Below are 27,386 nucleotides of genomic sequence, written 5' to 3'. Positions count from 1 at the left end.
CATTGCAATCCGTTGTTTGCAGATATTTTGCTACTTTTGAAAATCTGTTATTTTGCTAAAATCGATAAACTGTCATAGCCCTGATAGAGAAGATGTAGGAGAGGCTAGATATAGAGTAGAAATACATGAAATGGAGGGTTAGATTGTTCTCTGCAGAGAGAGACAGGACAGGTGAATATGTTTGAATGGCAAAAGACACTTCCTGGTTTTATTACTCCTTCCTTAACCCATTCTGGGCAGGAACCCCTGTTGGTGTTTTAAGCAGTACGTTATTAGTAGCTATTGAAAAATCGTGAAAATGTGGCGCACATTTGGAATATATATTCTTTCAGAGCGAACATTTTTAACTCAAATCTTTGCTTCTGGGGGGTCCCTGGAACAACATATTTTCAGATTGGGGTCGGAGGCCAAATACATTTTTTGGGTCCTTGACATGATGTCAGCACCACTGACATAGAAACAAAACTGTCTCATTTTAGACAGTAATACTACAGGTACAGTATATCACTTTTACAATGCTCCCCCAATGCTCTCCAAATGCTTACAATGAAACCAATGTCTACACAATAAGAGAATAATTATTATTTTTGATCAATGTTTGCCTGTTATCTCTCCTAATGGTACCAACATCAATACAGCATGGAACTGTGGGCAAAATCATATCCAACGATAACAAAATACTATACAAAATATACTACAATCTAGCCCAAACAAAGCACAACCCAGTCTATCTGTATGACTGACTGCATCAACTAAATGATTCCAGTATTATGCCTGTTGGCCGTATACACAGAACCCAACCCAAGACAGCCTCTCTGTCTCTGCTGGAGACAAATACCTGTCCTGCTGCATTCCTCCCAAAACATTCCTCTGATCTGTCTCCATCAGTCTGTCTCCTCTCCTCTCCTCTCCTCTCCTCTCCTCTCCTCTCCTCTCCTCTCCTCTCCTCTCCTCTCCTCTCCTCTCCTCTCCCCTCCTCTCCTCATCACAGCCCCTCCTCCTCTCTTCATCTCTATTGTGTGTGCGTGTGTGTGTGTGTGTGTGTGTGTGTGTGGGGGGGGTCACATCTGTTCTGAGCAGCAGTATTGATCCACAGACATCAGCGTTAATGGTGAGAGAACTACGCTAATACACACACACACACACACACACACACACACACACACACACACACACACACCCTCTCTCTATAGTCCAGGCTCTTGTAACTGTATGTACAACCATTATGTGCTCTGTGTGTGTGTGTGTGTGTGTGTGTGTGTGTGTGTGTGTGTGTGTGTGTGTGTGTGTGTGTGTGTGTGTGTGTGTGTGTGTGTGTGTGTGTTTCCTGACTGGGTACTGGGCAGACAGACAGAACAACAGAAGGAAGAACCAGACTGAAGCCTCAAGGTATAGACACTGCTAAGCCCTTTGCGCGCGCGCGCGCACACGCACGCACGCACGCACGCACGCACGCACGCACGCACGCACGCACGCACGCACGCACACTGTACAAAGATAAATAATGTATCAACCTCCCCTCTGTGAACACTTGGGCTGTCACAATTGTGAAATCGTTGAATATTATGAATCAAAGTTAAATTTCTGTTTGGCTTTTTAACAATTTGACTCCATAAAACCCTTTACCCGCATTTTAATCAAATATTCTACGCTGCCGAGATTGTTTTATTACCTTTGCAGCATACGCCGAAGAATTTGCGCTTTTGATCCGTGAAAATCCGCTTGTAAACACTGCCCACATTGGTTATTGAGCCGACAAAAAAGCCACTTCCTTGATCCGGGTCACACCTATAGCAACGCCCCACCGTTCCAACTATGGGATTGCAAATATATTCACAGTGCAAACCAGTGGAAGGGAGGATTTGCAAACCTCCATAAGTCCGACTCTAGAATCACTGTCCTTGGTGGATTTCCTTCCATGCACATTTTGGATGTAATTTGTGCCTTTGTACCGCGACGCTGCCGCCATGTGAAAGCTTCTGACAAAGGTAAAGAGTGTGTGCGTGTTCCAATGATACTAGAGTGTGTGTGGCGAGTGTGTGTGTGTGTGTGTGTGGGGGGGGGGGGTAGGGGTGGGGGGGTGGTCAAACACCTTCTTTTAAAGTGAACGTGTATGCTGGCACTGGGAACTGGGGTTTATGCTAACAGCTAGCGGTAGAGATGGAGTTAAAGATGGTGAGCTTGTAGTTGGCGCTCCAGCGGCTCCACTGTGGGAAGCACTCGGGTGGGTGAAGCTGAAAAAGGTCCATGAAAGAAAAAAAAACTCTCTGGCTTAGTACAAACCCCTGGGGGACTACGGTCAACCAGGCAAGTAAATAGGGTTTTAGTGGTTAAGTATAGAAGAGAGTATGCACATCATCACTTTTCCAACAGTGAGAAGACTCTCACCTCTCATCTGGCATGGAGAATTGGAGTGTGGCAGCGCTCCTGAAAACCACCTGTTTTCTAAGTTGCACATAATGCAGGGGGCAGCAGGACGTGGCCTTATTGAAAACGAGCGCTTCCAAATTCTGACACTCTTGACAGAAAGTAGCTCATAAAGTAATATGTAAAAGCTTTGCAGATAGAGGATAATTCATGCTTTCCGTACTGCTGCATTTTAGTGTTATAGAGTTTAACGTAGTTTAATACAATCAGATCAGACTTTTCTGTTTGGATGTACATTTGGGTGCCACCGATATTGTCCCTTATCATTTGACCCATTTAGGCCTGACCTCAAAATTTTAAAAAATCCTTCTAAATCCTCCAGTTTTCTGAAATAAATATTTTCACGATTTTTCAAAAATAGCAGACCTACAAGCTCGTAGCGCGCCACTTGGTGGCGCGCTATGAGCTTGTAGATCTGCTATTTTTCAATAGCTAAATTATAACATAATGTTTAAAACACCAAAAGGGGTTCCCGCCCAAAATGGGTTAACTGTCCTTTTGCGCAGATCACGCAAACCTCAGCAAAAAGCCTCCAACTGTATGAGCTGTCAAGGCCCGAACGTTGCATAACTTCCGGGTACGATGATCTCACGCGCATAGCCTCTGTTGCTTCATTAGAAACTACGAACATAATAATTCTGTAGTTAGCATATACTGATGTTAAATGATAACACTTTACTTCACAGTATGCTGCAGATGAGAGATTCAGACCCAACACTGTTTGTCCAAGAGGAGGCAACCGTCCGGTGTATATTTCTTTGTGTTGAACACAACAACGATGAAAGAGGTTTAATTTCATATGTGCCATGATATCCTATATGCACAGTACATTCCACGCTGTTGTGTACGTTCACAGTATGGTAACAAACAACGTCATAATGTATATTTATAATATCAACAGACCTGAGTGATATTTCTATACACGCTGATAGAACCCACCCGCAGTATATAGGTGGGTAAATAAAGTATCAGATGGCTAGATGTCATAACGTGCGTGCGTGTGTGCGTGCGTGCGTGCGTGCGTGCGTGCGTGCGTGTAACCCTGCTATGCCCACCATCTGGGATGTGCAGTGCGGCCATATGTTTGTACAAGTATACCTCATTTGGACTTCATCATTCAACATGGTGGCATCGCCATGCGTTGTGAGATTTATACAAACACCTGCTGGTGTGCAAAGGGGACATGGGTCACACTGAGCATGTACAGTTGGGTGCCACCGATATTGTCCCTTATTATTTGACCCATTTAGGCCTGACCTCAACATTTAAAAAAATCCTAAATCCTCCAGTTTTCTGAAATAAATATTTTCATGATTTTTCAAAAATAGCAGACCTACAAGCTCGTAGCGCGCCACTCGGTGGCGCGCTATGAGCTTGTAGATCTGCTATTTTTCAATAGCTAAATTATAACAATGTTTAAAACACCAAAAGGGGTTCCCGCCCAAAATGGGTTAACTGTCCTTTTGCGCAGATCACGCAAAAAGAAAAGGACAATATCGATGGCCTCCAACTGTACACCTGCTGGTGTGCAAAGGGGACATGGGTCACACTGAGCATGTATGTCAAGGATTATGTCATGCTTTTAAAGACCTTTGTTCTGAAGAACGTCATGGACACCGAAACTCAAATAAAGAACTGTGTTTTAGGAACTACTACACCGCCATGTGCTGACTATTATAAAATCTATTATTTTCCCTAAAGTTTTAATTTGTGTTCCGAGCCTATATCTCTACCCCTTTTTACTGAGAACAAGGAAATAGGCAGCATATGGTGATATGCAAAGTAAGAAATCCAATAACATTATACGAGTACTTGAAAATATACAATACTGTCGGCCTAATGCACCAAGTACCTGTACCTTCAAGAGAAATCCATGTACATTTACTGTAAATGGTGAATGGAAACAAGCCATAGGCTTTATTGGGTTTTAAACCCTCTTAGCAGACCTTGTATTGAACTGTACTTTCCTGTGCAAACTGTTAACAAAGTATTCAATCAATTAAATACATTCTAAGATCCTCCAAGTTCATTCCGAGTTCCATGAGGAGTCCATTCTCGGCCTGTGCCTGTGAAACCTGCTCTAAAAACTCCTCTGGTCAGGCGTCACTCTGAATAATTACTGTTTAATTGCTACGCGCTGCGCCGCTGCTCTGCTGTGTTCTTATACACTTAAGCCTATTATCAGGACACGTTGTGAGCTTGTAGATCTGCAATTTGGTCACTTTTCTTTTTTGTTAATGTTTGACGACAAAAGTGACAGAAAAGTGAAGACGCAAATTGTGATTGGCCGGAATGACATTTTGTGATGATTTGATTGGTTGAGCACAGAATGTGATGTATGATGATAAGAGCGCCCTCATCATTTCACACGGGTGATTTTTTTTTAATACCTATAATCATTATAGTACTGCATAATGACATAGGGTTGCAGGATTGAAAGTGTTTTTGGCTACAGCAGCATGAGTACTGTAGCAGAGACGATTATGTTAATTTGACCCCATAGTAACTATACCTCCTGGGAACTGTAGTTCATTCTCTCTCTCTCTCTCTCACATGCACTCTCTCTCCCTCCCTCTCCCTCTGGGTGTATTCTCGTTACATCAGTTTCAGGCCTGCAGGCGCAGCCGGCCGCCCACATTTCCCCTGTGATTGTTGCCAGGTCGTCCGTCTAGCGTCAGCAGGGACATCTGCTGTCCCGTTAACGGGTTGCCGAGAGACTGCGAGGTGGTGTTGTAGACTAAATATATACGTCTTCTGTGGGGTTATGCAACGTTGCTGCTCAGGATAGCATTGAACCGCAGAGCGCCCTGACCGAGAGGGCAATATTGGATTTACAGCAGGTGTAGAGAGAGCCCGATTTAACCCAAACACCTGTGATCGGAGGGAGGCACCTGCTGACACATGCAACACCCTCTCTGTCTTCCACTAACGAGATGGAGCATGAATAGCTGCTTGTTGAAAGATGCAAAACTGCATGGCATCCTGCCAGCCATAGCACAGCCACACTAACATAGACAGAACGACAAGACTACCCCGTTCTCATTTCAGTATCCGTTATCAAGGTGTAGGTATAACTACTCCAACAACTCTGTGTGTGTGTGTGTGTGTGTGTGTGTGTGTGTGTGTGTGTGTGTGTGTGTGTGTGTGTGTGTGTGTGTGTGTGTGTGTGTGTGTGTGTGTGCATGCAAAGCTTGTGTGCTCTCTTTGAAGTTCCCTTTTTGCACTGCATCAAAAACCGTGGTAAACTTTAGCAGTCACACTGTTGGACAAAATGTTCTGTTCGATTATATTTTCAGCATTCATAGTATAGAGAACTGCTTAACAGCTTAAACGGTTTATCATCTTATACCTGTTGCTTCCATGGTCAAAATATTCCACAGTGATAACTGACAGGGACAAGATCTTCACACCTACAATGTGTCTTTGTTCTCTTGAGTCGTATCTGTCTGCACCTCTGTCTCTCTGTGGCCCCACCCATCTTCTGGCCCCACCCATCTCCTGGCTGGCTGTCTCTCTGTGGCCCCACCCATCTTCTGGCTGACTGGTTGGCTGATTACTATGTTATGGTGATGGGGTGCATACTTCAATGCATACCTGTTTCTCAAGTCGAGTGGAACCAGTCTCTCTCTCTCTCCACGCGCACGCACATGCACACGCACACTTTGATCTTTGATCTACTCTACTCAGACAAGGTGCTACTGATTGATGTGCCTTCCTTGGCACACTGGGCAGGTGGAATGCTCTGGCGTCAGATTCAGCAACCTGAGCCTTCGTGGTCACAAACAAGACGAATCAAACACACAAGACCAATCGTTCCCCAAACATCCAAACTAAATTACACCTAGAATGTTCATTGAGCGTGTATTGACAAATGTATTTTAAACTATATCAACAATTTCATTTTAATAATACTTTATCAGTAGGAACCTTGGATACGCATCCAAAGGTGTGAGAGATAGATAGGTAGATAGCTAACCGTGCCCAAACAAGCCCACCTGCCCCACACATGTTTACATGAAACAGAAACATACCGTACCATCTATTCAGGCTAAACGTGAAATCCAATCACAGCTATTCTGATTTGTCTCTGCATATAAGAAGAGCATAGCGATATGTGTCATTGATACAGAGTTTGTGCTCACAACATTTGAGATTGGGCAAAAATAATCGTTGAACCCCATTTAACTTGTGCAGCCCTAAATCTTGGCACGCTAAAAAAAAAAAAAGACAATATTCAATATTCATATATTTTTTAATTTATGAGACGATAACAAAACCAACATTTTCTTTTTCTTTAACAGCAACACATTTCTTTGTCCATCTGTTCTTCTGTCTTTGTATTTGATCTATTAATATTTGATTTCATCCTCTCTCTCTTCCTGCATTACTACAACCCAGATTCGGCACAAACAAGGGATTAAATTAATTTTGCTCCTATGCCACCAAAATGTGAAACGCAATACCAACAGTCATTAAGACATTTGAATCCCTTGACTCCTTCAAAACCGCTCTCAAAGGGCACCTATGGACGGCTGCAATTCAAAACTGGCCCCCGTTTCCGCTCACTGTTTATTTTGTACCCAGTTTACCTCCTTTTATGATGATTTTCCTGTTTTTGGCTATATAGAACTGTATATTTGTACGTCTCTAAATTATGTACTGATGAATTGAAAAGGGTGGACCCTATTGTAAACAAGTGTAATGCTTTATGCTTTATGATGTCGTCCACACTTAAGTTTTTGTATTGAGTTGTGCTTGAAATGTACTGTAATTCTCCAATACTGTTAATCAATACTTCAATCAAACTGACATGTACAGTTGCTGTCCATCCATCCATCCATCCATCCACCCACCCACCCATCCATCCACCCATCCACCCATCCATCCATCCACCCATCCACCCATCCATCCATCCATCCACCCACCCATCCGTCCATCCACCCACCCATCCATCCATCCACCCACCCATCCACCCACCCATCCATCCAGCCACCCACCCACCCATCCATCCATCCACCCACCCATCCATCCATCCACCCATCCATCCAGCCACCCACCCACCCATCCATCCATCCACCCACCCGTCCATCCACCCATAGACAATAGATAGGATGTGGGAGGGGCAAGCTGCATTACTGACAGCTGCAGTAGCATAAGAATAGAATTATGTACATGTTAAACGCACGCACACACACATGCATGGAAGGAGGCACATCATATGACATATTGTACATGAAAGTACACACACACACACACACACACACACACACACACACACACACACACACACACACACACACACACACACACACACACACACACACACACACACACACACACACACACACACACACACACACACACACACACACACACACACACACGAGCAGCTGTGATGTGTGCGTATGAGTTATTTCTGGAGGCTTATTTTCCCCTGAACCCTCTGGCAGAAAGAATATAGAATCCAGTTTGCTCCATTTCTCTCTCTCTCTCTCTGTGTGTGCTCCTCTCAGCCCCCACCCCCCACAAGCGTGCGCACGGTCGCACACACACACACGTGCAAGTGTGTGTGTGTGCATCCATGTACTTCTAGCAGGTACAGTTAGCGTAGTGTCTCCATGTGCAGTTGGCATATCAGTTGACATAAGAGCCAGAGTCTGTTGCATGTTTTTGCACCTCTCTCTGCAACAGCTTACAGCTTACATTTCGCACCACGTCACATGTTCAAGTCTAGAGTGTCTGTCTGCGTATTTTTGTATTTGTGTGTGTATACGTATACTGTACAGTATACTGAGACTTGGATATAGACTTGGATGCTGCATTGGTGCTGAATTTGAGAAACGTGACATGTTGGCATATGGCACATTAGGGGTCCACTAATGACTAGCATACACTTCTAGTTAAAGGCAATTTAGAAACAGGTGGTACGCAGGATCCTTGAGTGATTTCCAACGATTGCTTCCAGGTCCAACACCCCATGTTGTTCAATGTTTTGCCACTCAGTCTAGATGACAGTCTAGATGATATATTATAGCCCTTGCCAGTGACAGGGAATATACAAACATGGAAGGGGGGGGGGGGGTATATTGGCAATGACTAAATTGGCAAGAACATGTAAAGACAATGACACTAAAACGGTTGATTAAAAGAAGAGGAAATGACAACAACCAGGTGGTTTTATAGATCAGGATTCATTACATCTGAAACTACCCCGCCTTAAGGTTTGAGGGCACATACAGCCGCTTCAACATCAAAGAGGCTTTCCCAGACATTGGATTCGGTCCAGGTGTGTAAGCCAGACTACTTAATTGGTACAATTCTACACAATATGCTGCTTTTCTCATCTCCAGATTCATATTTTCTGCCGTTGTTTGATTCTATTGTGTTCTACTCCAGTGGACATTGTTGTGAAGGACAAATGGACCATTTTTACTATAGCTAGGCCAATAACGCGCATGAGCGCACACACATGCACACACGGACACATGCACACACATACAGTAGGATATTAGCTTAGTCTTGGTGGTATTGGACATTTCAAAGCTGTTAAAAGTAGGGGTCGAAATATTGATTTTAATTTCACGAATATAGAAATGTAAACGCAACATATCGTATCGTTTGACTTTGCATCGTATAATTTTGCAATGCAATAATAATCGGTATTGAATTGTTTTGCAATGCAAATAATGAATTGTATCAATACTATACTTGTGCGTTGTATTTAGCAATTTTAAGATGATCTTTTCATTGAATTTACCGTCCATCAATATAATTAAAACACTTGATCTATCGATAAATGTGTGTATTTTGTGTTCATATCAAGGTACGGGTTTGTCCATATGTGTTCAAATATAATGTCCATGTATTTGCCAGAGAATCACTGTTTGCTTATTTATATCCATACATTTATCGCCATAAATGAACCAATATCGTCCGTTTTATCGTATCGTCAACCATGTATGGTGATACGTATCGTATCGCTGTTCAAATGTATCGTTACCGTATTACCTAGTCAAAAGGTGCAGTAGTAATTATGGAATACCAATGTTGTTCCAGTGTAGTACTAATGGACTAGCAATGTAGTACTAATGTAGTCCCAGTGTAGTACTAATGTAATTAGATATTACAATATAATACTAACGCTGGGTAAAGGGAGGCAGACTATTGTGATGTCGGATGGTTAAAAAATGGAAGAACCATACCTCATGTCAACCTTTCACCCCAATTTTGGAAGTACATTTTACACACACACACACACACACACACACACACACACACACACACACACACACACACACACACACACACACACACACACACACACACACACACACACACACACACACACACACACACACACACACACACACACACACACACACACACACACACACACACACACAAAATACATACAGTGGTGACAGAGAATGGTGTTGTTTTGATTGATGTAGCCTTTTAGAATGAGCTCATCCCACTGAGTGGCTAATGGTGTCTAACAGCAGATGGTCTCCTATCTCCCATAAACACACACTCTCTGGTTTACACACATGCACACACACATGTAACATACATGCACGCACGCAAGTACACATCCACAATTCTGCCTACAAACAGAAGATATATAGGCTACTGTACATGAATGCACTCTCTTTCAATGTGGTCTTGCTCTCTTCAACGACCGTCTATAGAGCTAGAGAAATAAAGAGATACAGTCAGACATACAGACAGAGGCAGAGAGGAATGCGGCGACAGAGACAGATATGCTGAAAACAGGGAGGTTGAGCATAGAGTTATATGTCATCTAGAGAGCGGACAGCCCCGCCACCACCATTAATTTCGATGAAAGTCGCTCAATGGTGTTTGAAGCACCCGGAAGAACGCTATATATACTTCCGCATTTTCTCGATTTGGACACCAACATTTGGTGTCCAAAATGTGGAAGTGCTAACTCATCTGAATCGACACGAGCGCTCTGTGTTAAACCCCAGCTGTGCGCCCTTTAGCAACCGACCGCCTGCAGTTCCAGCTTTGGCCAGTAGGGCAACGTTTCCCAGCCGCTCTGGGGGGGGGGGGCTTGAGGTAGAGACAATGAGGCAGAACGAAAAAGAGCACAGGTAAAATGTGGAAGAGAGAGAGCGAGAGAGAGAGAGAGAGAGAGAGAGAGAGAGAGATAAGCTCCTGTGCAGGGAGCACATTTGAATTCTCATTTGCCTTGAAATGGAAGCAGAGAGGCTTGATGAGGCTTTGAGGCATGTGTTGTGAACATTTCACTTTTCCATGCCCCATGCATACCGTCACACACACAGTAATGTGTTAACGTGGTGGTTAATAAAGCAATAAGCCTCAAGAGGCAGTGCTTGGCAGTGATTTTAGAAACGTTAAGGGGTGTGTTTAGGCCTACAACCCCCTTGTCCGTTCTAAAAAAATAGCATTTTTTTGTCCCCCAATCGCACTCAACCCCATTACACAAGTAATTCTCCCCTCCATAACAATAATTAACTGGCCCTTTAGTAGTCTCGCGTTACCAGACTGATTTCCAAACGCTTCATCATACAGTCTGGGCCAATGCATCTCATGCATGCCATGTGGTCTCCTCTTAATCACCAAAAGTAGAGTAGTGGCCATCGTGAGTAAAAAATCACAACACTGTGAATAATGTTCAACCCCGGTATTATTCTAAAAATACATACAAATATTAATTGAATGCCTGAGATGGGAAATTATGTTTTTATTATACTGTAGCTAAAGATGTCCTTCGTTTGGTGGGGTATTCAGAAAAGTAAAAGCTTTCGGTAAAAAAAAAAGAAAAAAAGAAGGCCAAATTGTACCGGTTTCGTGGAATGACTACATACACAACACAACATACAATGTGTGGACATTAGCCTGGAGTGTCCAACATCATGAGACATAGCATACAATGTATGGCTATTAAGAGCAGTTTTCCTTTCAACTATAATAGAATGCTTTCCTTCCTTAAAAAATAAAAAATAAAAAATAAAAAATAAAAAATAAAAAATAAAAAATAAAAAATAAAAAATAAAAAATAAAAAATAAAAAATAAAAAATAAAAAATAAAAAATAAAAAATAAAAAATAAAAAATAAAAAATAAAAAATAAAAAATAAAAAATAAAAATAAAACTTTCTTGTACACTTATGCAATATTGAAGCAATGACTTGTATGGTGTGTCCTATACGTCCATGTGGGCTGGGCGCCTTGGGTGCATGACACAAAAATAAAGAATCTATCTATCTATCTATGTAGGTGTTGTATGTATAGTGTTTTGCTCGAGGGATAAATAAATGTGTGAGAAGCACATGTTTGTTGGGTAATTATTCAAGCTAACTCTGTACTAACGAGGTGCTTGCTGGTTCCTGAGGCAAAATAGAGATTAACATTTATAATCCATTGTGTGTGTGTGTGTGAGTGTGTGTTCAATCTAATGCCTTGGGGTGAAGTGAGATTGTGAAACATGTTTTGCTGGTTGTTTGTTGAATGCAGCACACGCACACGCACACGCGCACGCGCACACACACACACACACACACACACACACACACACACACACACTCCTGTTTAATAGTGCTCTATTAAACAGGATGCTGGTGGTTGAAATTGCACGCACGCACGCACGCACGTGCGTGCGTGCATGCGTGCGTGTACTGTAGCACATCTAGGCCTGTCACAATTATTACATAATCGCAATTATATGAGATAATAATAATAAAAATAAAAACATCGTCATAATCATTTCCATGTGAAAAATACATTTTCCAAAACTTAGTTTTAATATAACTTAAATTAAACAAATATAACTTATTTTATACATAATAATTAATCTTTATCCCCCTTTGACTGCTGGAGTTTTTCACTAAACTTTGAAGACTCACCCAATATTGTACGTCGTTCCATTCCACCCACGGGTGCCTTAAAATAGTGTGCTCCAGTGTCCTAGTGTCGCAAAATAATCTATGATCGATCCGTGATTTTTTTTTAGAAAAACAGAGGCGGTCGTATTGCGCCACGTCGTCCCATAGGATTCCATTGCGTGGGGATTTCCACTCGCCCCTACCGGCACGGGGAGACCCCCACCCGAACGGGGAGACCCCCACCCACACGCCCCCACCCACACGGGGAGACTTTATCCGCTCACGTGATCCAAACGTGGGACGTCTCACAAAGAACCCACGAAAAACGTATGATGTCTCATAAGTTTCCAAAAATGCCGCAGCTCGCTTGGTCTTCAACCAAGGGGCCAGCGAGGCTATTCAACGTTGAAGCTCTGGGTCCTAGTGGTAGGAGGAGGGACTACAGGCGGACCCGTGGATTCATGACCGGGAAACCCCGTGCAGCTGGGCTTTAACGTTGAGCGCTCGGTTGCCCTACGTCACTCAGGACCTCAAAGTTGAGGTCCTGGGAGGGACTTCCGGCAGTCTTCCGGGTGCTTCAAAACGCCACTGAGCAACTTCCACTGACATGAATAGCTGGGGGGGCGGAGCTTCGCGCCAGTTCAGTCTCTATTATATATATATACTCTATGTCTTCAACCAGCCAAATTTCTCACATGTCTCCCTCCATTGGCTCCCGGTCGCTGCTCGCCCCAGAGTACAAAACTCTGATGCTGGCCTTCAAAGAAACCAGGTGGCACCCCCATATCTTGCGAGTCTGATCGGACCCTGCAAACCATCCCGTGCGCTCAGATCAGCCAACGCAAGAAAGCTGGAAGTACATTCACTAAAAACGCCAGGACAACGCTCCACACGTCCCACTCACTCTCAATCTTCCACCGTAGTCTGAAAAGCCACCTCTTCAAACTCCATCTTAGCCCGTAGCACTTGCTGTAGCACTTGCCCTAGCCTCGACGACCTTACAGGCGTATGCAAATTTATGTAATTTATGTAACTTGGATATCGTTTTATGTAGACAGCACTCTGTGCGTCTATGTGTGTATATGTATAGTGTCATTAGATATTACACTGTTAGGTTCTTATGATTATTGATGACTATTTTTATGTATTTGATTCATTACCATGTTTTGTTCTTGCTTACTGTAAATCGCTCTGGATTAAGAGTGTCTGCTAAATGCCTAAATTGTAATTGTATGGGTGCGTGCGTGCGTGCGTGTAGGCCTACTGTAACACATCCCTCACTCCATGGCTGTGAAACAGCCAGATAGATGCTTTTTACTAAACTTCTCTCAAGTCTGACTCATCATTCTGTCTGTCTGTTTTGGACCTCCTGTCTGTCATTAATTTACTCTCATTCACCTAAAACCACAATTCATTCTTCATCCTGAGGCCATGGACTTAATCTGATTAGACTTTTGCATCTGTCTGTAAATCTTGAACAATGACAGCCTATTCTACTCAATAACAGATTAGAGGAAGAGAGAGAGAAATTGTGTGTGTGTGCGCGTGTGCGTGCGTGCGTGCGTGTGAAGATGAATGGGAGAAAGGGAGAGGGAGAGAGATTCAGTATACTGCAATGCATTATAAACCAGGGTAACAATTATTGAATAGGAGCTGTAGAGTGTGCACAAAAGAGATGGATGGGGAGAGACATGCATGAATGGAAAGTAAGATGAGAGTGGCGACTAGATTGAGGCAGACGCACAGATTGAAAAGATAGAGAGGAAGACATGAAAGAATGATATGAGAAAGGAGAGATCGGGGAGGAGGAGATATTGCCCAGATAATCTGGGCAATACAATAGTAAAGAAAAATGCCAGGCAACTTTCATTCACTTCATATTCAAGACAAATCATCATCTGATGTATGCAATAATAGGTGTTGTGAGAATGGTAGAGGAGGCTGAACAAACAGCCAAAAAGTGTGAGGAACATGGAAATGTGTGTTTGGTTTTGGAGCAGTGCACTAGATGTGACGCCATCATGGCTCTGGGTTAGAGCTAGATGAAGCATGTGAGACTATAGAACACTGGTTCTCAACGTGGGGTCCGGGGACCTCCGAGGGCCCTACGGGATCCCCAGCTGTACAATTGAGATAGGAACCTTTTGTACACTTTCAGGGCCCTATATTTTCATTACCCCTTAAGTTACCCCTAAAACTTCTTTGCCGTTTTGTTTGAGGGGTGCTAGTCCCTCCTATGTCCAGCTCTAAGGGTTTGTGTAAACACAAACATTGAAGACAAAAGTGTGTAAACACAAACATTGAAGACAAAAGTGAGGACGCAGATGATGTATGATGACGTATGATGATAAGAGCTCCCCTCACTTCACACGGGTGTGATCTTTTTAATATTCTGAAAAACATTTTTGAATAGTTCAAATAGTCGATCTACAAGCTCACAACGTGTAGATCGGCTAGTTGAACAATTCTAAAATGTACAGTGAATGCACGATATAGGTTATATACATTAATTTATACTTCTGTGATCGTGATATTATATTTTCCGCCCACCCCTAGTTTGACATATCTGTATAGACTACTGTAAATGCATTTTTTTTTTTGGAAAATATTAGTATTTCTACATTGCAGCATTGATACTTTTACATTTGAGTACTGTTTCCACCACTGCTCTTCATCCTTTGTGGTACACAGCGCTGCCACAAAGATAGCTACTTTGTCTTTGCTCTGCAGTGTACCATCTACTAAAGTGGTTCCCAAAGTGGGTTCCAGGGACCCCCAGGGGTCCTTGAGGGAGTTCCCAGCTAAATTATAGTTTGGAACCAATTGTACACTCTCTGAGTTAAATTAACATTCATTTTACAATATAAATTGGGGGTCCCAGAGATAGAAATGCCATCAAATAGGGGTCTGTAGATTAATTAATGTCAAACTGGGGGTCCTTGAAATTAAACGGGTTGCGAATCACTGCTAGAGCCGTAAAAATCTTCTCTTATGGGGGTCCCTGACATATATTTTCAAATGGGGTCTGCGGGCTAATTAGTGTCAATTTGGGGGTCCTTGACATGAAAAGGCATGGGAACCACTGATATAATAAAGCAGAAACGCCATAACGGCAACAATAAATAGATGTGACCAGGGAACCAGCACAACCGAGAGAGAGAGAGAGGGAGAGAGAGAGAGAGAGAGAGAGAGAGAGAGAGAGAGAGAGAGAGAGAGAAATGAGAGAGAGAAATGAGAGAGAGATTATGTAAGGGATAATATTGGCTTCGCCTCGGTGGTTAAACTCCCTGTCGGTGAATTATCTCCCGACAATGACCACCTAGCCAGATATTATCCCGCTTATTACATGGCTACCTAACATAAATTAATAAATTGACCCAAAACACAACAAAAAAGTATTCCATAATAAGTTCACGCTGGCTGCGTCTGCAGCCAGCGTGAACTTGTCGGAAGACAAGGAAGTGAGTTGATCAAATAGAATCCATTTTCGGGTACTGCTTTGTCTATTTCTCGCTCAAATGTTTTCAAAAAATTTTTTAAGAGCAATCTTTAGCTGTAAATGACATTGTGTGACATTGTGTGTGTGTTTACATGTTGGAAACAGCAGTAAATCAAGCGGGGCGCAGCCGCGCAGCTGGTGCTCAGAGGGTTTAGGCAGCGGTCATTATCAAGAGATAACTCACCGCTGAATTCAGCGATTGGCCAATCAGAATCAAGCATTCAACCAAGCCATGTAATAATAATAAATAATCGGGTGGCGTTATTTACTGGGAATAAAGAGTGTTTGATGATGTGAACAAAGAGAAGAGGTCCCAGCAGTCAAGCCTCTGGCTCACACTCAACACGAGCAAGCAGAGACAACAAGTAGAATGTTCTCCTAACACCCCATTCACACTCGCTTGCATTGCTGCGAGCGAGCAAACGATGAGATCTCATTAGAAGACATGTCTCATGTCTCATTTTCAATGAGACAGTCCTGACGTACCGCGAGTGGCAACGTGCCGTGCAGCGACGTCGTCCACCCCTCCTATATTCGCTCACAGAGTCTCTATTTGAGCGAGGTTTCGCGGCCCCAACCACTTTTATTGGTTGAGATCTACACGCTACTTTTTATCGGTTATTTGATTCGTTCAGGCTACGTCGCAGCGCAATGGCCTGATATGGTCTGATATGGCGTGTGCACATGTTGGTGCTCTGTGCTGCTGCACCTATAGCCCGTTGGTGAATCCAGGTTCACAGCGTAAGTGGTGCACTTTCTATTAATTCACAACAGTTGTGTACAAAACATTCGGGTGAACAATGCAATGCGCATCGTCTTCAGGTTGGGATAATTCAAAAGTGGAATGTTTCAAAAATGTAGGTCAAAGTACGGCCGTGAGCAACACTCTGAGTGAGTCTTAATCTTTCCATTGTTCCAATATCAAAAGCATTTTTCTGCTCCCAGCATTGAGAGCAAAGTAGCCGCCTTGTCTTACCTCTCTTGGTGATAATGATACGAAGCAGGGGATTGGCCGAGGACACGGCTTTGTGGAAGTTGTCATCGTTGTTGATGGGCAGCAGGTCGCCCTGGACGTCGGCGTATCCTAGCAACACGTCAACACCGGGGATGCGGTGGATGGTCTGCAGGAGGCGGTAGAACTCCATGAAGCCGCCCGGACCGTTTCTCTTCAGGGCAAAGCGGCGGTACTCTGCCTCGAACTGCCAAGACACGAAAGACAGACAACATTTAACAAATGTAACATAAACCAACGGCAGTGACGGGTCAGCGGCCCATCCGTCAGAACACAATAGAGTAGGCATAACATTTGCCCGAGCGGGCCGTAAGAACACAAACACAATATATTACGCATATACCAGTAAGACGCCCAAGGGTGAGATGCACCCTATAGGTGCGCGCATCCGTGCACGCATCCGCCTCGTTGACGGCAGACGTTACAGTATAGTAATGCTAAATACCTGCTGTGCGTCGTTGCCGTCCTCCTCCTCCATGATGACACCTCGACAACCTCATCAATCAACGCTACGTCTCTGCTACTACTACTTAATTCTGTACTAGTCTATTTTTATTTGGGCCCACCAAAGCAAACAGATATTCGTTCCTGACTGAGCTAGGGGTGGGTCCGATTAATCGATTAATCGATTATCGTTAATAATTATGAAAATGAATTATCGATAATCGATAACTTTTTTTATTTTTTCGTTGTTTTTTTTTATGAAAATCTGTTGGAAAGGCAATATTGTCATCCAAACAGGACAGGGCTATAGGCCTACCAAAGTGTGCCTGGGATGTGTCTGTGTAGCTGCATGACTGACAGGAGTGTGAGTGACTGAGTGTGAGTGGAGATTGATTCCAATCAAGATACAGGTTTGGAGGATTTAGCAGGTGTTGGGAATTTACCTAATTAGGCCTAGGCTGGGGTTGCTATGGTGATCAATTGGCTCAACACTGGTCCAGGGACCACCAGTGGTCCTCATTTAAAAGATGGAGTTAGTAACCAAATGGACCCGTATTAACTCTCAAGAGTTAAAATTATTGTTAATCATCTACATCAGGGGCTCCCAAACTTTTTTGACTTAGGTACCCCTTGGGGGGGAAGACATTTTTTTATTTGTAGGGTTCATTAAAAAAATTCTTTAAAAAAAAGTCCCCACCCCAAACGATTAATCGTTAATATTGAATTATACAAATCGATTTTCATTTTCGACACATTTACACATCCCTAGACTGAGCAAGTCGCCAAGTCGGGCGTCTTTGCGCGATTTCACGTTGGCAAGTTGACCAGTCAGTTCTGAACTTCTAGCCATGGTTCACATGACGCTCCTATGACAGGTCATGTTTCAGGGCTAGTTCTGTTCATAACTCACATTTGATTTGAAAACAGAATGCCTGCTATGCTGTCCCTATAAGGCTAAACTCCAAGTAGCAGTTACAATATTGCTCCATAAAAGTATATTTTCCATTATTCCATATGCAACGACAACAAATGCACAAGTCGAGAGACTTGATTTAGTTACGCACCTTGACGATGTGTCAAGGTCCCATAGTCACCTATTTCCTCTCAAAGCAGGGTGGTTTTTTTTTTGTACTCGAGTCGCAATCTGATCATTCAACCCATGTTATATTTTGGAAATAGAAGTAGCTATGAGCAGGAAGAAGCCTAGTTGACTAAAATAATAAATAGGTTAAATACAGACGTTTGGGGTGCAGGAGGGAGGTTCCGGAGCCGAGCTCCAGCAAGCTCTGCCATTAATTAAGCACTGTCTCGGGGCAAAAGAATATTCTCTAGCTCACACTCCTGTTAGTTTTGTTCCTCCTCTAGGGACAGGCCAATTTACCTTATCATCATTCCTTTTGGCCCATAGGTTTTTGTGACATCATGAAATAGTCAGAATAGCTCCACCCAGCTTCAACCTGCCTCAAGGTGTTCCTATTAGTGTTGTAGATCGGCTATTTTCACTACTTCTTAAACATTTGTTTTTCTAATTTATGGAATGTCTTAGATGTTTCTTTAATTTATTCATGAAATTACATTGGAGGGAAGAAATCATTTGATTAGTTAATAATTCATGAATTGTTTAACTTTTTTGGGAATGTTTTTTATTATTATTATTATTATTATTATTATATTAAAATCAATGTAGGAAACAAAATATAGGGACCCATGACAATGTGTCCGCGACCCACAAATGGGTCCCGACCCACTGTTTTGGAAACAGTGCCGAGTACAGTGTTTAAATGACAATATTAGAATCTCTGAGGTAGAATAGGGATCAGTGTGTTTTCACTGTGTGGAAGTCCACAGTAAACATTAGAATCTCTGAGCTGGAATAAAGCTCAGTGTGTTTCCACTGTGTGGAAGTCCACAGTAAACATTAGAATCTCTGAGGTTGAATAGAGCTCACAGTGTGTTTCCACTGTGTGTGAAAGTCCACAGTAAACCCTGAGCCAGCGTGGACACGTGCTCAAACAATGAACAGTGGCACGGTTAATTACTTTTGGGTAGGACTGTAGACAAGAGACTATTGATTTCTAATCATTTGGGTTTGGTACTTTGCCACAAAGCAAGAGAAAACACAGTTGTGCCAGCGTCCTTGCGCGCGCACTCAAACGCACGCACGCACGCACATTTTTTCCAACCAGGGCCACCTGTGCACTCGCCCTGGCCCCGTCCCTTCCTATTCGGCATGCCGAAGCCTTTTGCTTTACTGGTATAATCCATAGTTAGGTCCATGAGGAAAGCAAAAGTCCAAGGCGAGCCCGATGGTGGTCATGCAGGTGGTGGTCATGCCTTAATTGTTCAACAGTCTGGTGGTAGCCGTGTGGAAGCTATACGTGTTCATAAACCTGATGGTCTGGCCCTTTATACTACCGTAGGCTGGATAGAAGGCTGTGAGATGGCAAAGGATGAAGTATTGCTTTAAGCTAGGAATTCTGACATTATACCATTGCATAACTAGTCCAATACCGGGGGATGTGCGCAGTCAAAGTATTTGCAGACGTTCAGTTACGTGTGGGCAAGGCCTGTGTTCCATGTCTACAGTGGGCAAGGCCTGTGTTCCGTGTCTACAGCGGGCAAGGCCTGTGTTCCATGTCTACAGTGGGCAAGGCCTGTGTTCCATGTCTACAGCGGGCAAGGCCTGTGTTCCATGTCTACAGTGGGCAAGGCCTGTGTTCCATGTCTACAGTGGGCAAGGCCTGTGTTCCATGTCTACAGTGGGCAAGGCCTGTGTTCCATGTCTACAGCGGGCAAGGCCTGTGTTCCATGTCTACAGTGGGCAAGGCCTGTGTTCCATGTCTACAGTGGGCAAGGCCTGTGTTCCATGTCTACAGCGGGCAAGGCCTGTGTTCCGTGTCTACAGTGGGCAAGGCCTGTGTTCCATGTCTACAGTGGCAAGGCCTGTGTTCCATGTCTACAGTGGGCAAGGCCTGTGTTTAGGCCTGTGTTCCATGTCTACAGTGGGCAAGGCCTGTGTTCCATGTCTACAGTGGGCAAGGTCTGTGTTCCAATTGTCTACAGTGGGCAAGGCCTGTGTTCCGTATCTACAGCGGGCAAGGCCTGTGTCCCATGTCTACAGTGGGCAAGGCCTGTGTTCCGTGTCTACAGTGGGCAAGGCCTGTGTTCCATGTCTACAGCGGGCAAGGCCTGTGTTCCGTGTCTACAGTGGGCAAGGCCTGTGTTCCGTGTCTACAGTGGGCAAGGCCTGTGTTCCATGTCTACAGTGGGCAAGGCCTGTGTTCCATGTCTACAGCGGGCAAGGCCTGTGTTCCGTGTCTACAGTGGGCAAGGCCTGTGTTCCATGTCTACAGCGGGCAAGGCCTGTGTTCCGTGTCTACAGTGGGCAAGGCCTGTGTTCCATGTCTACAGCGGGCAAGGCCTGTGTTCCATGTCTACAGTGGGCAAGGCCTGTGTTCCATGTCTACAGTGGGCATGGCCTGTGTTCCATGTCTACAGTGCCAACACACAAACACACGATCCGTCGACCCGGCTAGCGTTCTCTGTGTGGCAATGGCCGGCAGTCATCCCATAGCTTGCGGGGCTATAACCATCGCGACAAAAGGTCCCATGGCTCGAACTCCAAATCTCCAGTTGCTAAATAAACAGCGTACATTTTGGGAAAGTGAAAAAACGGGCGTTGTTGTTTTGTGCATAAGCCTAATGGTCGATGCCTGTGTGTGCAAATTCAGATCAACTGCTCCAGCCACTGAGGAGAACCAGGCAGAACAGACAGGTTTTGATGACAGAGGTTTGCTTAATTATATGTAGGATGTTTCGTTACATTAGAATGTCTTTCATGATCTAGTCAATCGTAACGTAATTTTGCCAGAATGAGTGAATCAGTGAAGTCTGTGCGTCTCTCTCTCTCTCTCTCTCTCTCTCTCTCTCTGACACACGCAGACACACACACAGTCGCTCTCTGCCGCGCAGATCGGTCTATGCTGTCAAAATTATTGTTCTGGTTTACACTGGGCAAATGACTGAGAGAAGTGAACTCTCTCTCCCCCTCTAGCACCCCTCTCCGGCCCCTCTCTCTTATCGATGCCACTGATTCAGTATTTTAATTGGGTGACCAACCACAAATGCCTCAAGACCACTGACAGTGCAGTACACATAACACCACAAACTAATGTTCCAACTGATTTTCAGCCACAGACACCAATCAATGGCCCGTCGTCAGCTTGACGTGTCCGGGCCTTAAGAGTCTTTTTTAAACTCTTTGTGTTGTTGTTCTTTCAGAGAGACAAGACAACACGTGTAGAGGTGGCAGGACATCCAGAATCAATCCAGGGACATAATGCAAATGAATTCTGTAAGCTGTTGGTGCAACTCCCCAGACCCCAACACGCGTCACAGTCATGCCCCCTTTCAGAACAAGGGCACCAGGAAATAATTCCCCATTCATTTGTCCCATAGATGTTTCCAAAAGTATGTATTTAAAGACATTTAAGCCTCGGACAAAGCCCACAGCCCGAGTTGACAAATCATGACAATAAACACATTTTTCTTCTTTCTAATTTCTAATTTGTTCGACCACAAAAAATGTGTTTATTGTCATTATTTTTCAACTCGGCTGTTGGCTTTGTCAGAGGCTTAAATGCCTTTAAATAAATACTTTTGGAAACATCTATGGGAAAAATGAATGGGGAATTATTTCCTGGTGCCCTCGTCGTTCTGAAAGGGGGAGGGACTGCGACGCTCTATAAGTGGTGTATACTACTGTAGGCTATCTATGTCTGAGTCACTCAATAATGTCCTACCAAACAACCACTGTCATGATGAGCAGATTGTTGACCGATAGACAGATGGACAGATGGACAGACAAGGGAACTAGCTCTCTTGAGAGCACTGTAGATTTATAGATTGAGTGGCTGGGGTGGTTTCACATCATGAATAATAAAAGGAGAGAGAGAGGTAGATAGAGAATTATGACAGCATGAGAGAGAGAGAGAGAGAGAGAGAGAGAGAGAGAGAGAGAGAGAGAGAGAGAGAGAGAGAGAGAGAGAGAGAGAGAGAGAGAGATGAGAAGGGAAAGAAAGGAGTTTGTGACTAAATCAGGATTATGTTGAATTTGTAGCATATCCCCAGAGAGGGGCGTTTGTTTTTTGACACGTTGCTGTGGCAGGTGTGTATAACACATATCAACAGGACTGTCAACAGGTCTCTCCAGTAGAACATCCACGCGTCATGCGGACAAACAGGTTCTTCTTTTGGCACTTCTGCTTCCCTCCTCATTCTATAGGCTCTCTGGGAGCTGATAGGTCAGTGGGTGTTCTTCATTATGCAAAATACTCCAATCCTTTTGACATGAGGACATAACGCCAGATACAATCTATTAAGAAATAACTAAGAAGGAATTGGCTCAGATTTGAAAGGAACCTGATGGGTCTCTCCGGTGAATTTCAGTTTGGTGGCTAAATGGGCAGACAGACACCAGTGTCCCATTGCCCAAGTCTACTCAATGAATTGTGGGTTAGAACCAATGAAACCATCTTTTTTTCCCCGTTCTCTCGACATCCTACTTACTTATCGAAGTAGACCTACATTCCTAATATCTTGGAAAACGATCTCCTCTGTAGGCTGAACATAATTCACGGCTGTGTGTGTGTGTGTGTGTGTGTGTGTGTGTGTGTGTGTGTGTGTGTGTGTGTGTGTGTGTGTGTGTGTGTGTGCACACCGGCATTCTTTCTCAGTTTAGTATTGCTCAACATAGAAACAATATATCAATGTTATCAAGAACAGAGAGAGAGAGCTCTGATGTGGAATGTGGAATTAAACCATATGAAAACACAGCATAACACGACTCAAACTGTGGGGGGAATTAACGACCAAGAAGAATGTTCAGAGACCTGCAGTGGAGATGAGATGCTGCCAGTCAAAATAATGAGTAATCAATAGCCGTTCGTTAGTTAGTTAGCCAATAGTGGGGGGATGCTCAATGGTGTAAAAAATAACCTAGCAGATGCAGGCTTGCTAAAGGCTGATAACAGAGGATGACATGCTATTCAGGGGTCATCAATATACAGTGTATATCATATATCAATATATGTGTTGACTGTGGCAAATTTTAGATTTTCTTTTTTACGCACCATAATGTTGTTATTTTGACCCGAAATACTGAATGTCAAGTTTCCGGGTTTTCTTCAGAATATGTATGACACTTACGACACTATGGCATATTAGGAGTCATTTTAGTGCTTTTCAAATGTTGTATTTGCAAGAAGCCCCTTAACTCTGAGAGTGTACAGATGGAACCAAATGGACCCGTAAGGATCCATTGGGTTCCATTTGTAAACTCTCAGAGTTACAGACCTGTTATGGTCGTTCAGTGCTAGCTCTTTATGTGTTTCTGGTAATATTATTGTCTACAAAAAACAGAATTTTGACAGAAATGTCGACCAGACCACCACAAGCCAACATGGTGATGATGACCCCTGCATGTTTCTTTAAATACCCCTTATGTGGGCTTATTTCATATTGCTGGCCAATATGTTGATATAATATCGATATCGTGATCATCTGGGTATGATATCGTAATATCAAGATATGGCATAACTAAGTGTTGTCTTTTCATGGTTATAAAAGTGAAAAGTATTTTTTCATTCACAGATAGGCCTGGCAGAAATCCTAAACTTAACAATATTGTAACAATATTTCATTTGGACAAAATAATGTTTGATTTTGTTCATAACGCCCAGTCCTGTCAATAACCAAGGATTTAAGTGATCAACTCAATCGACTGACACACACACACACACACACACACACACACACACACACACACACACACACAGAATATATAACCATGGGAGATGGTTTTCCAAAGATATCATTATTAGGAAGGAATGCTGTACTTCTTACTTTATAGATAGTACATAAGTACAACAACAGGGTGAGGAAAGAGGCTGACATGACACACATGGCCCTCCCTTGAGGTTCTATCGAGTAAACGCACCCTAGTCCCATCATCCAGTTAGCTCTATGGGTTGGGGGTGGCATTTAAATGACAGCCTACTACGGTTAGACGGTAGTCGAACACCGGTGCGGTGCACCTACATAAATCATAATAAAACAAAAACAACACTGCACAGCACAGGCAAAAACAACAGCAACATCATCATCATGATTTTCCCTCATTGTGATCATACTCACTTTGCTCTTGACCTCCACCACATTGTCGGCGGTGAGTTTTAACGGCGTCCGTTGGTGCCTCGACATGGTGTTGTCCGACTGGAGCACTGCGGATAAGAAGATCATCCACCAACGGCAGTTATGTCCCTCCTCTCCTCGCTGAAATAATGACCGGACACATGGATGATGAGGAGAGAGTAGTAGTCGAATCCGCCCGTCCGTCCGTTCTGTATTGTGAGTTATCTGTCTATTTAATCCGGGGGGGGGGGGACACAACGTTTCTGTCACTTCTCGCTGGCGATGTCAGCGCATTATTATTATTATTATTATTCACTGACAGTGACAACCGGAGGCGGACAACCAGATCGACTCGAGCCCGGGTCTGGGCGCCGGGGGTGGTGGGCGACAGGTGCGGGTCGCTGCCGCGATCCAGACTGTCCTGTCCTACTGCTGTCGATGCGTTTCGCTAGCCTGCCTGTATGATAGCCGTGGCTTCCTCAGTAGTAGACACACGGACACGGTAGTAATAATAATGTCCCTCTCAGCTCTCACTCTCTCTCTCTCTCTCTCTCCCTTCTGTCTCACACCTCCTCGTCCAAGCTGAGCTCTCCTCCTCCTCCTCTCTCCTCCTCCACGCAAAAAACGGGAGCTATGCGAAATGGGCGGGGCGTGCCCCGTTGTGCTGTATTATATAATCCGTAGTACGACGGTGTCGCTTGCCTAGAAAGAATAGATCCCATCAAGCAGCATCCAGTGGTGGAAAAACGTACTCAAATGTTTTCCCCCAATACTGCAATGAATGGAGAAATACTGTTACAAGTGAAAGTCCGGTAGGCTATTCAAAATTGACTTGAGTAAAAGTAGGCAAAATGTAGTCAAAAGTAAAAGTAGGCTAGTCATTATGCAGAATGTGTCGTTTTCAAATATATCAATTCAAAATCTTTTGAATGAAAAAAAAAAGCACACAAAAAAAAACAAAAAAAGGCTAGGCTGAAGGGGTTAATAGATGTTTTGTAATATTAATCAAAATCTACAAAATAGCTAGTAACTAAAAGTTAGTGGAGTAAAAGTACAATATTTGCCTCTGAAATGTAGTGGAGTAAAAGTAAAAGGTAGAAGGCTATTGAAAATTGGAAATACTTATTTCGTAAATCATTTAAATTTCATATAGATAACATAGGTAGTCCGGAAAATCACCTTCAGTACTGCATGGTGTTCTATATCTATACCATAACAGAAACTGTTTTACTTTTACAGTAAGAAAGAAACTATAGTGCAACAACTCTACCAATTCTTGAGTATGCAGATGTAGTTTATCAGACTGCTCCTAAAACAAACCTTCTCAACCTACCATCTCCCACCTCAAGAACAGCAGCACTGGCTGCAGTTCATCTTTAAATGCATTCACTTCAATCCACAGTATTTGAAACAGCTTATGATACCATACACTTCTTCACATCAACTTAGACATTGCTCACAGGTTTACTTTAATATACCTACGTACATCTGCTTAAAGCTTCTTGTGACTGGAATAATCTACCTGTCCATATTCATTCAATAACATCTTTTCAATTGTTCAAAACTGTGCTGTCCTCATCTTGAGACTATACCTGTTCATGTTTTCACTAATCATCATTATAACAGATCCATGATGCAATGATCCATGTGTTATGTCCATGTGTACTATTGTTTTGTTGCAGTTGTTTTGTTTTTGTATGTATTGTTTTGTTTTGTTTTGTCTTGTTTGGTTTGTTTTGTCTGGTTGAATTGTCTATTTCGTAAATTGCGGCCCCCCTTGAAAATGAGATGATTCATTTCAAGGGATTGCTCCTAATAAAGACATTTCAGACAAAAGTATACCTCAAAATTGTACTTACAGTAGTAGACCTATACTTAATTACTTTACACTACTGTTTTTCGCCCCCATCTATCCATTCCGGTAATGGGCTAATGGTAGCATTATTGACAGTGAAACGTTGTTGTTGTTGCTGCGAGGTTGAGGCCTAGCCAACACCAACTCGGGATTTCCTGGATCGCTGCCCTCCACAATTTCCTACCCAACATCAGGTTCTTGAGCTCTTCAGTGTTGGCAGCCAAGCTGTCGTGCCGCAGCACGTCTACATACAGTAGGTGGTACGCTTCTTTCCCCTCCTGGCTTTTCCCTGGGTTGGCTCCCATAGGGTCAATTTACTTGCCTCAAGTTCTGAGTGCCTGACGTAGTGCCCTGCCAGCCCTGCCCTGCCCTGCCAGTGAAACTTTACTAGTACTATACTAGCTTCCTTCCTCAACAGTGTGGAAAATAAAGTAGTTCAACCTACTGTATACAGAGTGTGAAACTATAAAAATATCTATGTGTACAGTAGCCTTATATGCTCTCTGAATTGTGAGTGATTGATTGGGTCCACCGGTAGCAGGCTTGGTCCAATTGGACCACACAGGCGCACACACAGGCGCACACACATACACACACACACACACACACACACACACACACACACACACACACACACACACACACACACACACACACACACACACACACACACACACACACACACACACACACACACACACACACATTGTTTTCATTAAGCCCTGTACTGTTGCTGTCTCTCTACCAATCTTCTCTCTCTTGTTGTGTTCTGTGATGTATTATACAGACAGACAGCTACTGTATATTATGATCTTTATTCAAAAGGCATGTGAAAACCATATTTCCCCAGGTCAAGGTCATTGTCAGTGTCGATATGATTCATGGTGAGTGATAGAAATGGTTCATGACTATAAAAGCAAAAGGGAGTAACTTGAATGCAGCTGTGCGTGCGTGTGTGCGTGCGTGCGTGCGTGCGTGCGTGTGTGCGTGCGTGCGGGTGTTACAGTATATCCTCATCCTCCTGCATGCACTCCTCACTTGCAACATCCCCCCCTCTCTCTCCCCCCCCCCCCCCCTCTCTCTCTCTCTC

The 27,386-nt window shown here is 43.5% G+C and overlaps 1 protein-coding gene across 1 annotated transcript in view; it reads right to left on the bottom strand.

Moving 5' to 3' along the window:
- The window catches only part of pard6a (par-6 family cell polarity regulator alpha), a 39,790-nt gene extending 14,773 nt beyond the window's left edge, over positions 1 to 25,017 (bottom strand). The window contains exons 1-2 of the mRNA XM_079502051.1: positions 24,445 to 25,017; positions 16,771 to 16,993 (exon numbers count right to left, since the gene is read on the bottom strand). Of these exons, the coding sequence (XP_079358177.1) occupies positions 16,771 to 16,993; positions 24,445 to 24,549 (328 nt within the window). The 5' untranslated portion in view covers positions 24,550 to 25,017. The remainder of the gene's footprint in view (positions 1 to 16,770; positions 16,994 to 24,444) is intronic.
- Positions 25,018 to 27,386: the final 2,369 nt, after the last annotated feature.

This window comes from Electrona antarctica (assembly GCF_951216825.1).
Source record: "Electrona antarctica genome assembly, chromosome: 5".
Taxonomy (NCBI): domain Eukaryota; kingdom Metazoa; phylum Chordata; class Actinopteri; order Myctophiformes; family Myctophidae; genus Electrona; species Electrona antarctica.
The sequence above is the reverse complement of the archived record's forward strand: the minus strand, read 5'-3'. Positions and strand labels throughout refer to the sequence as shown.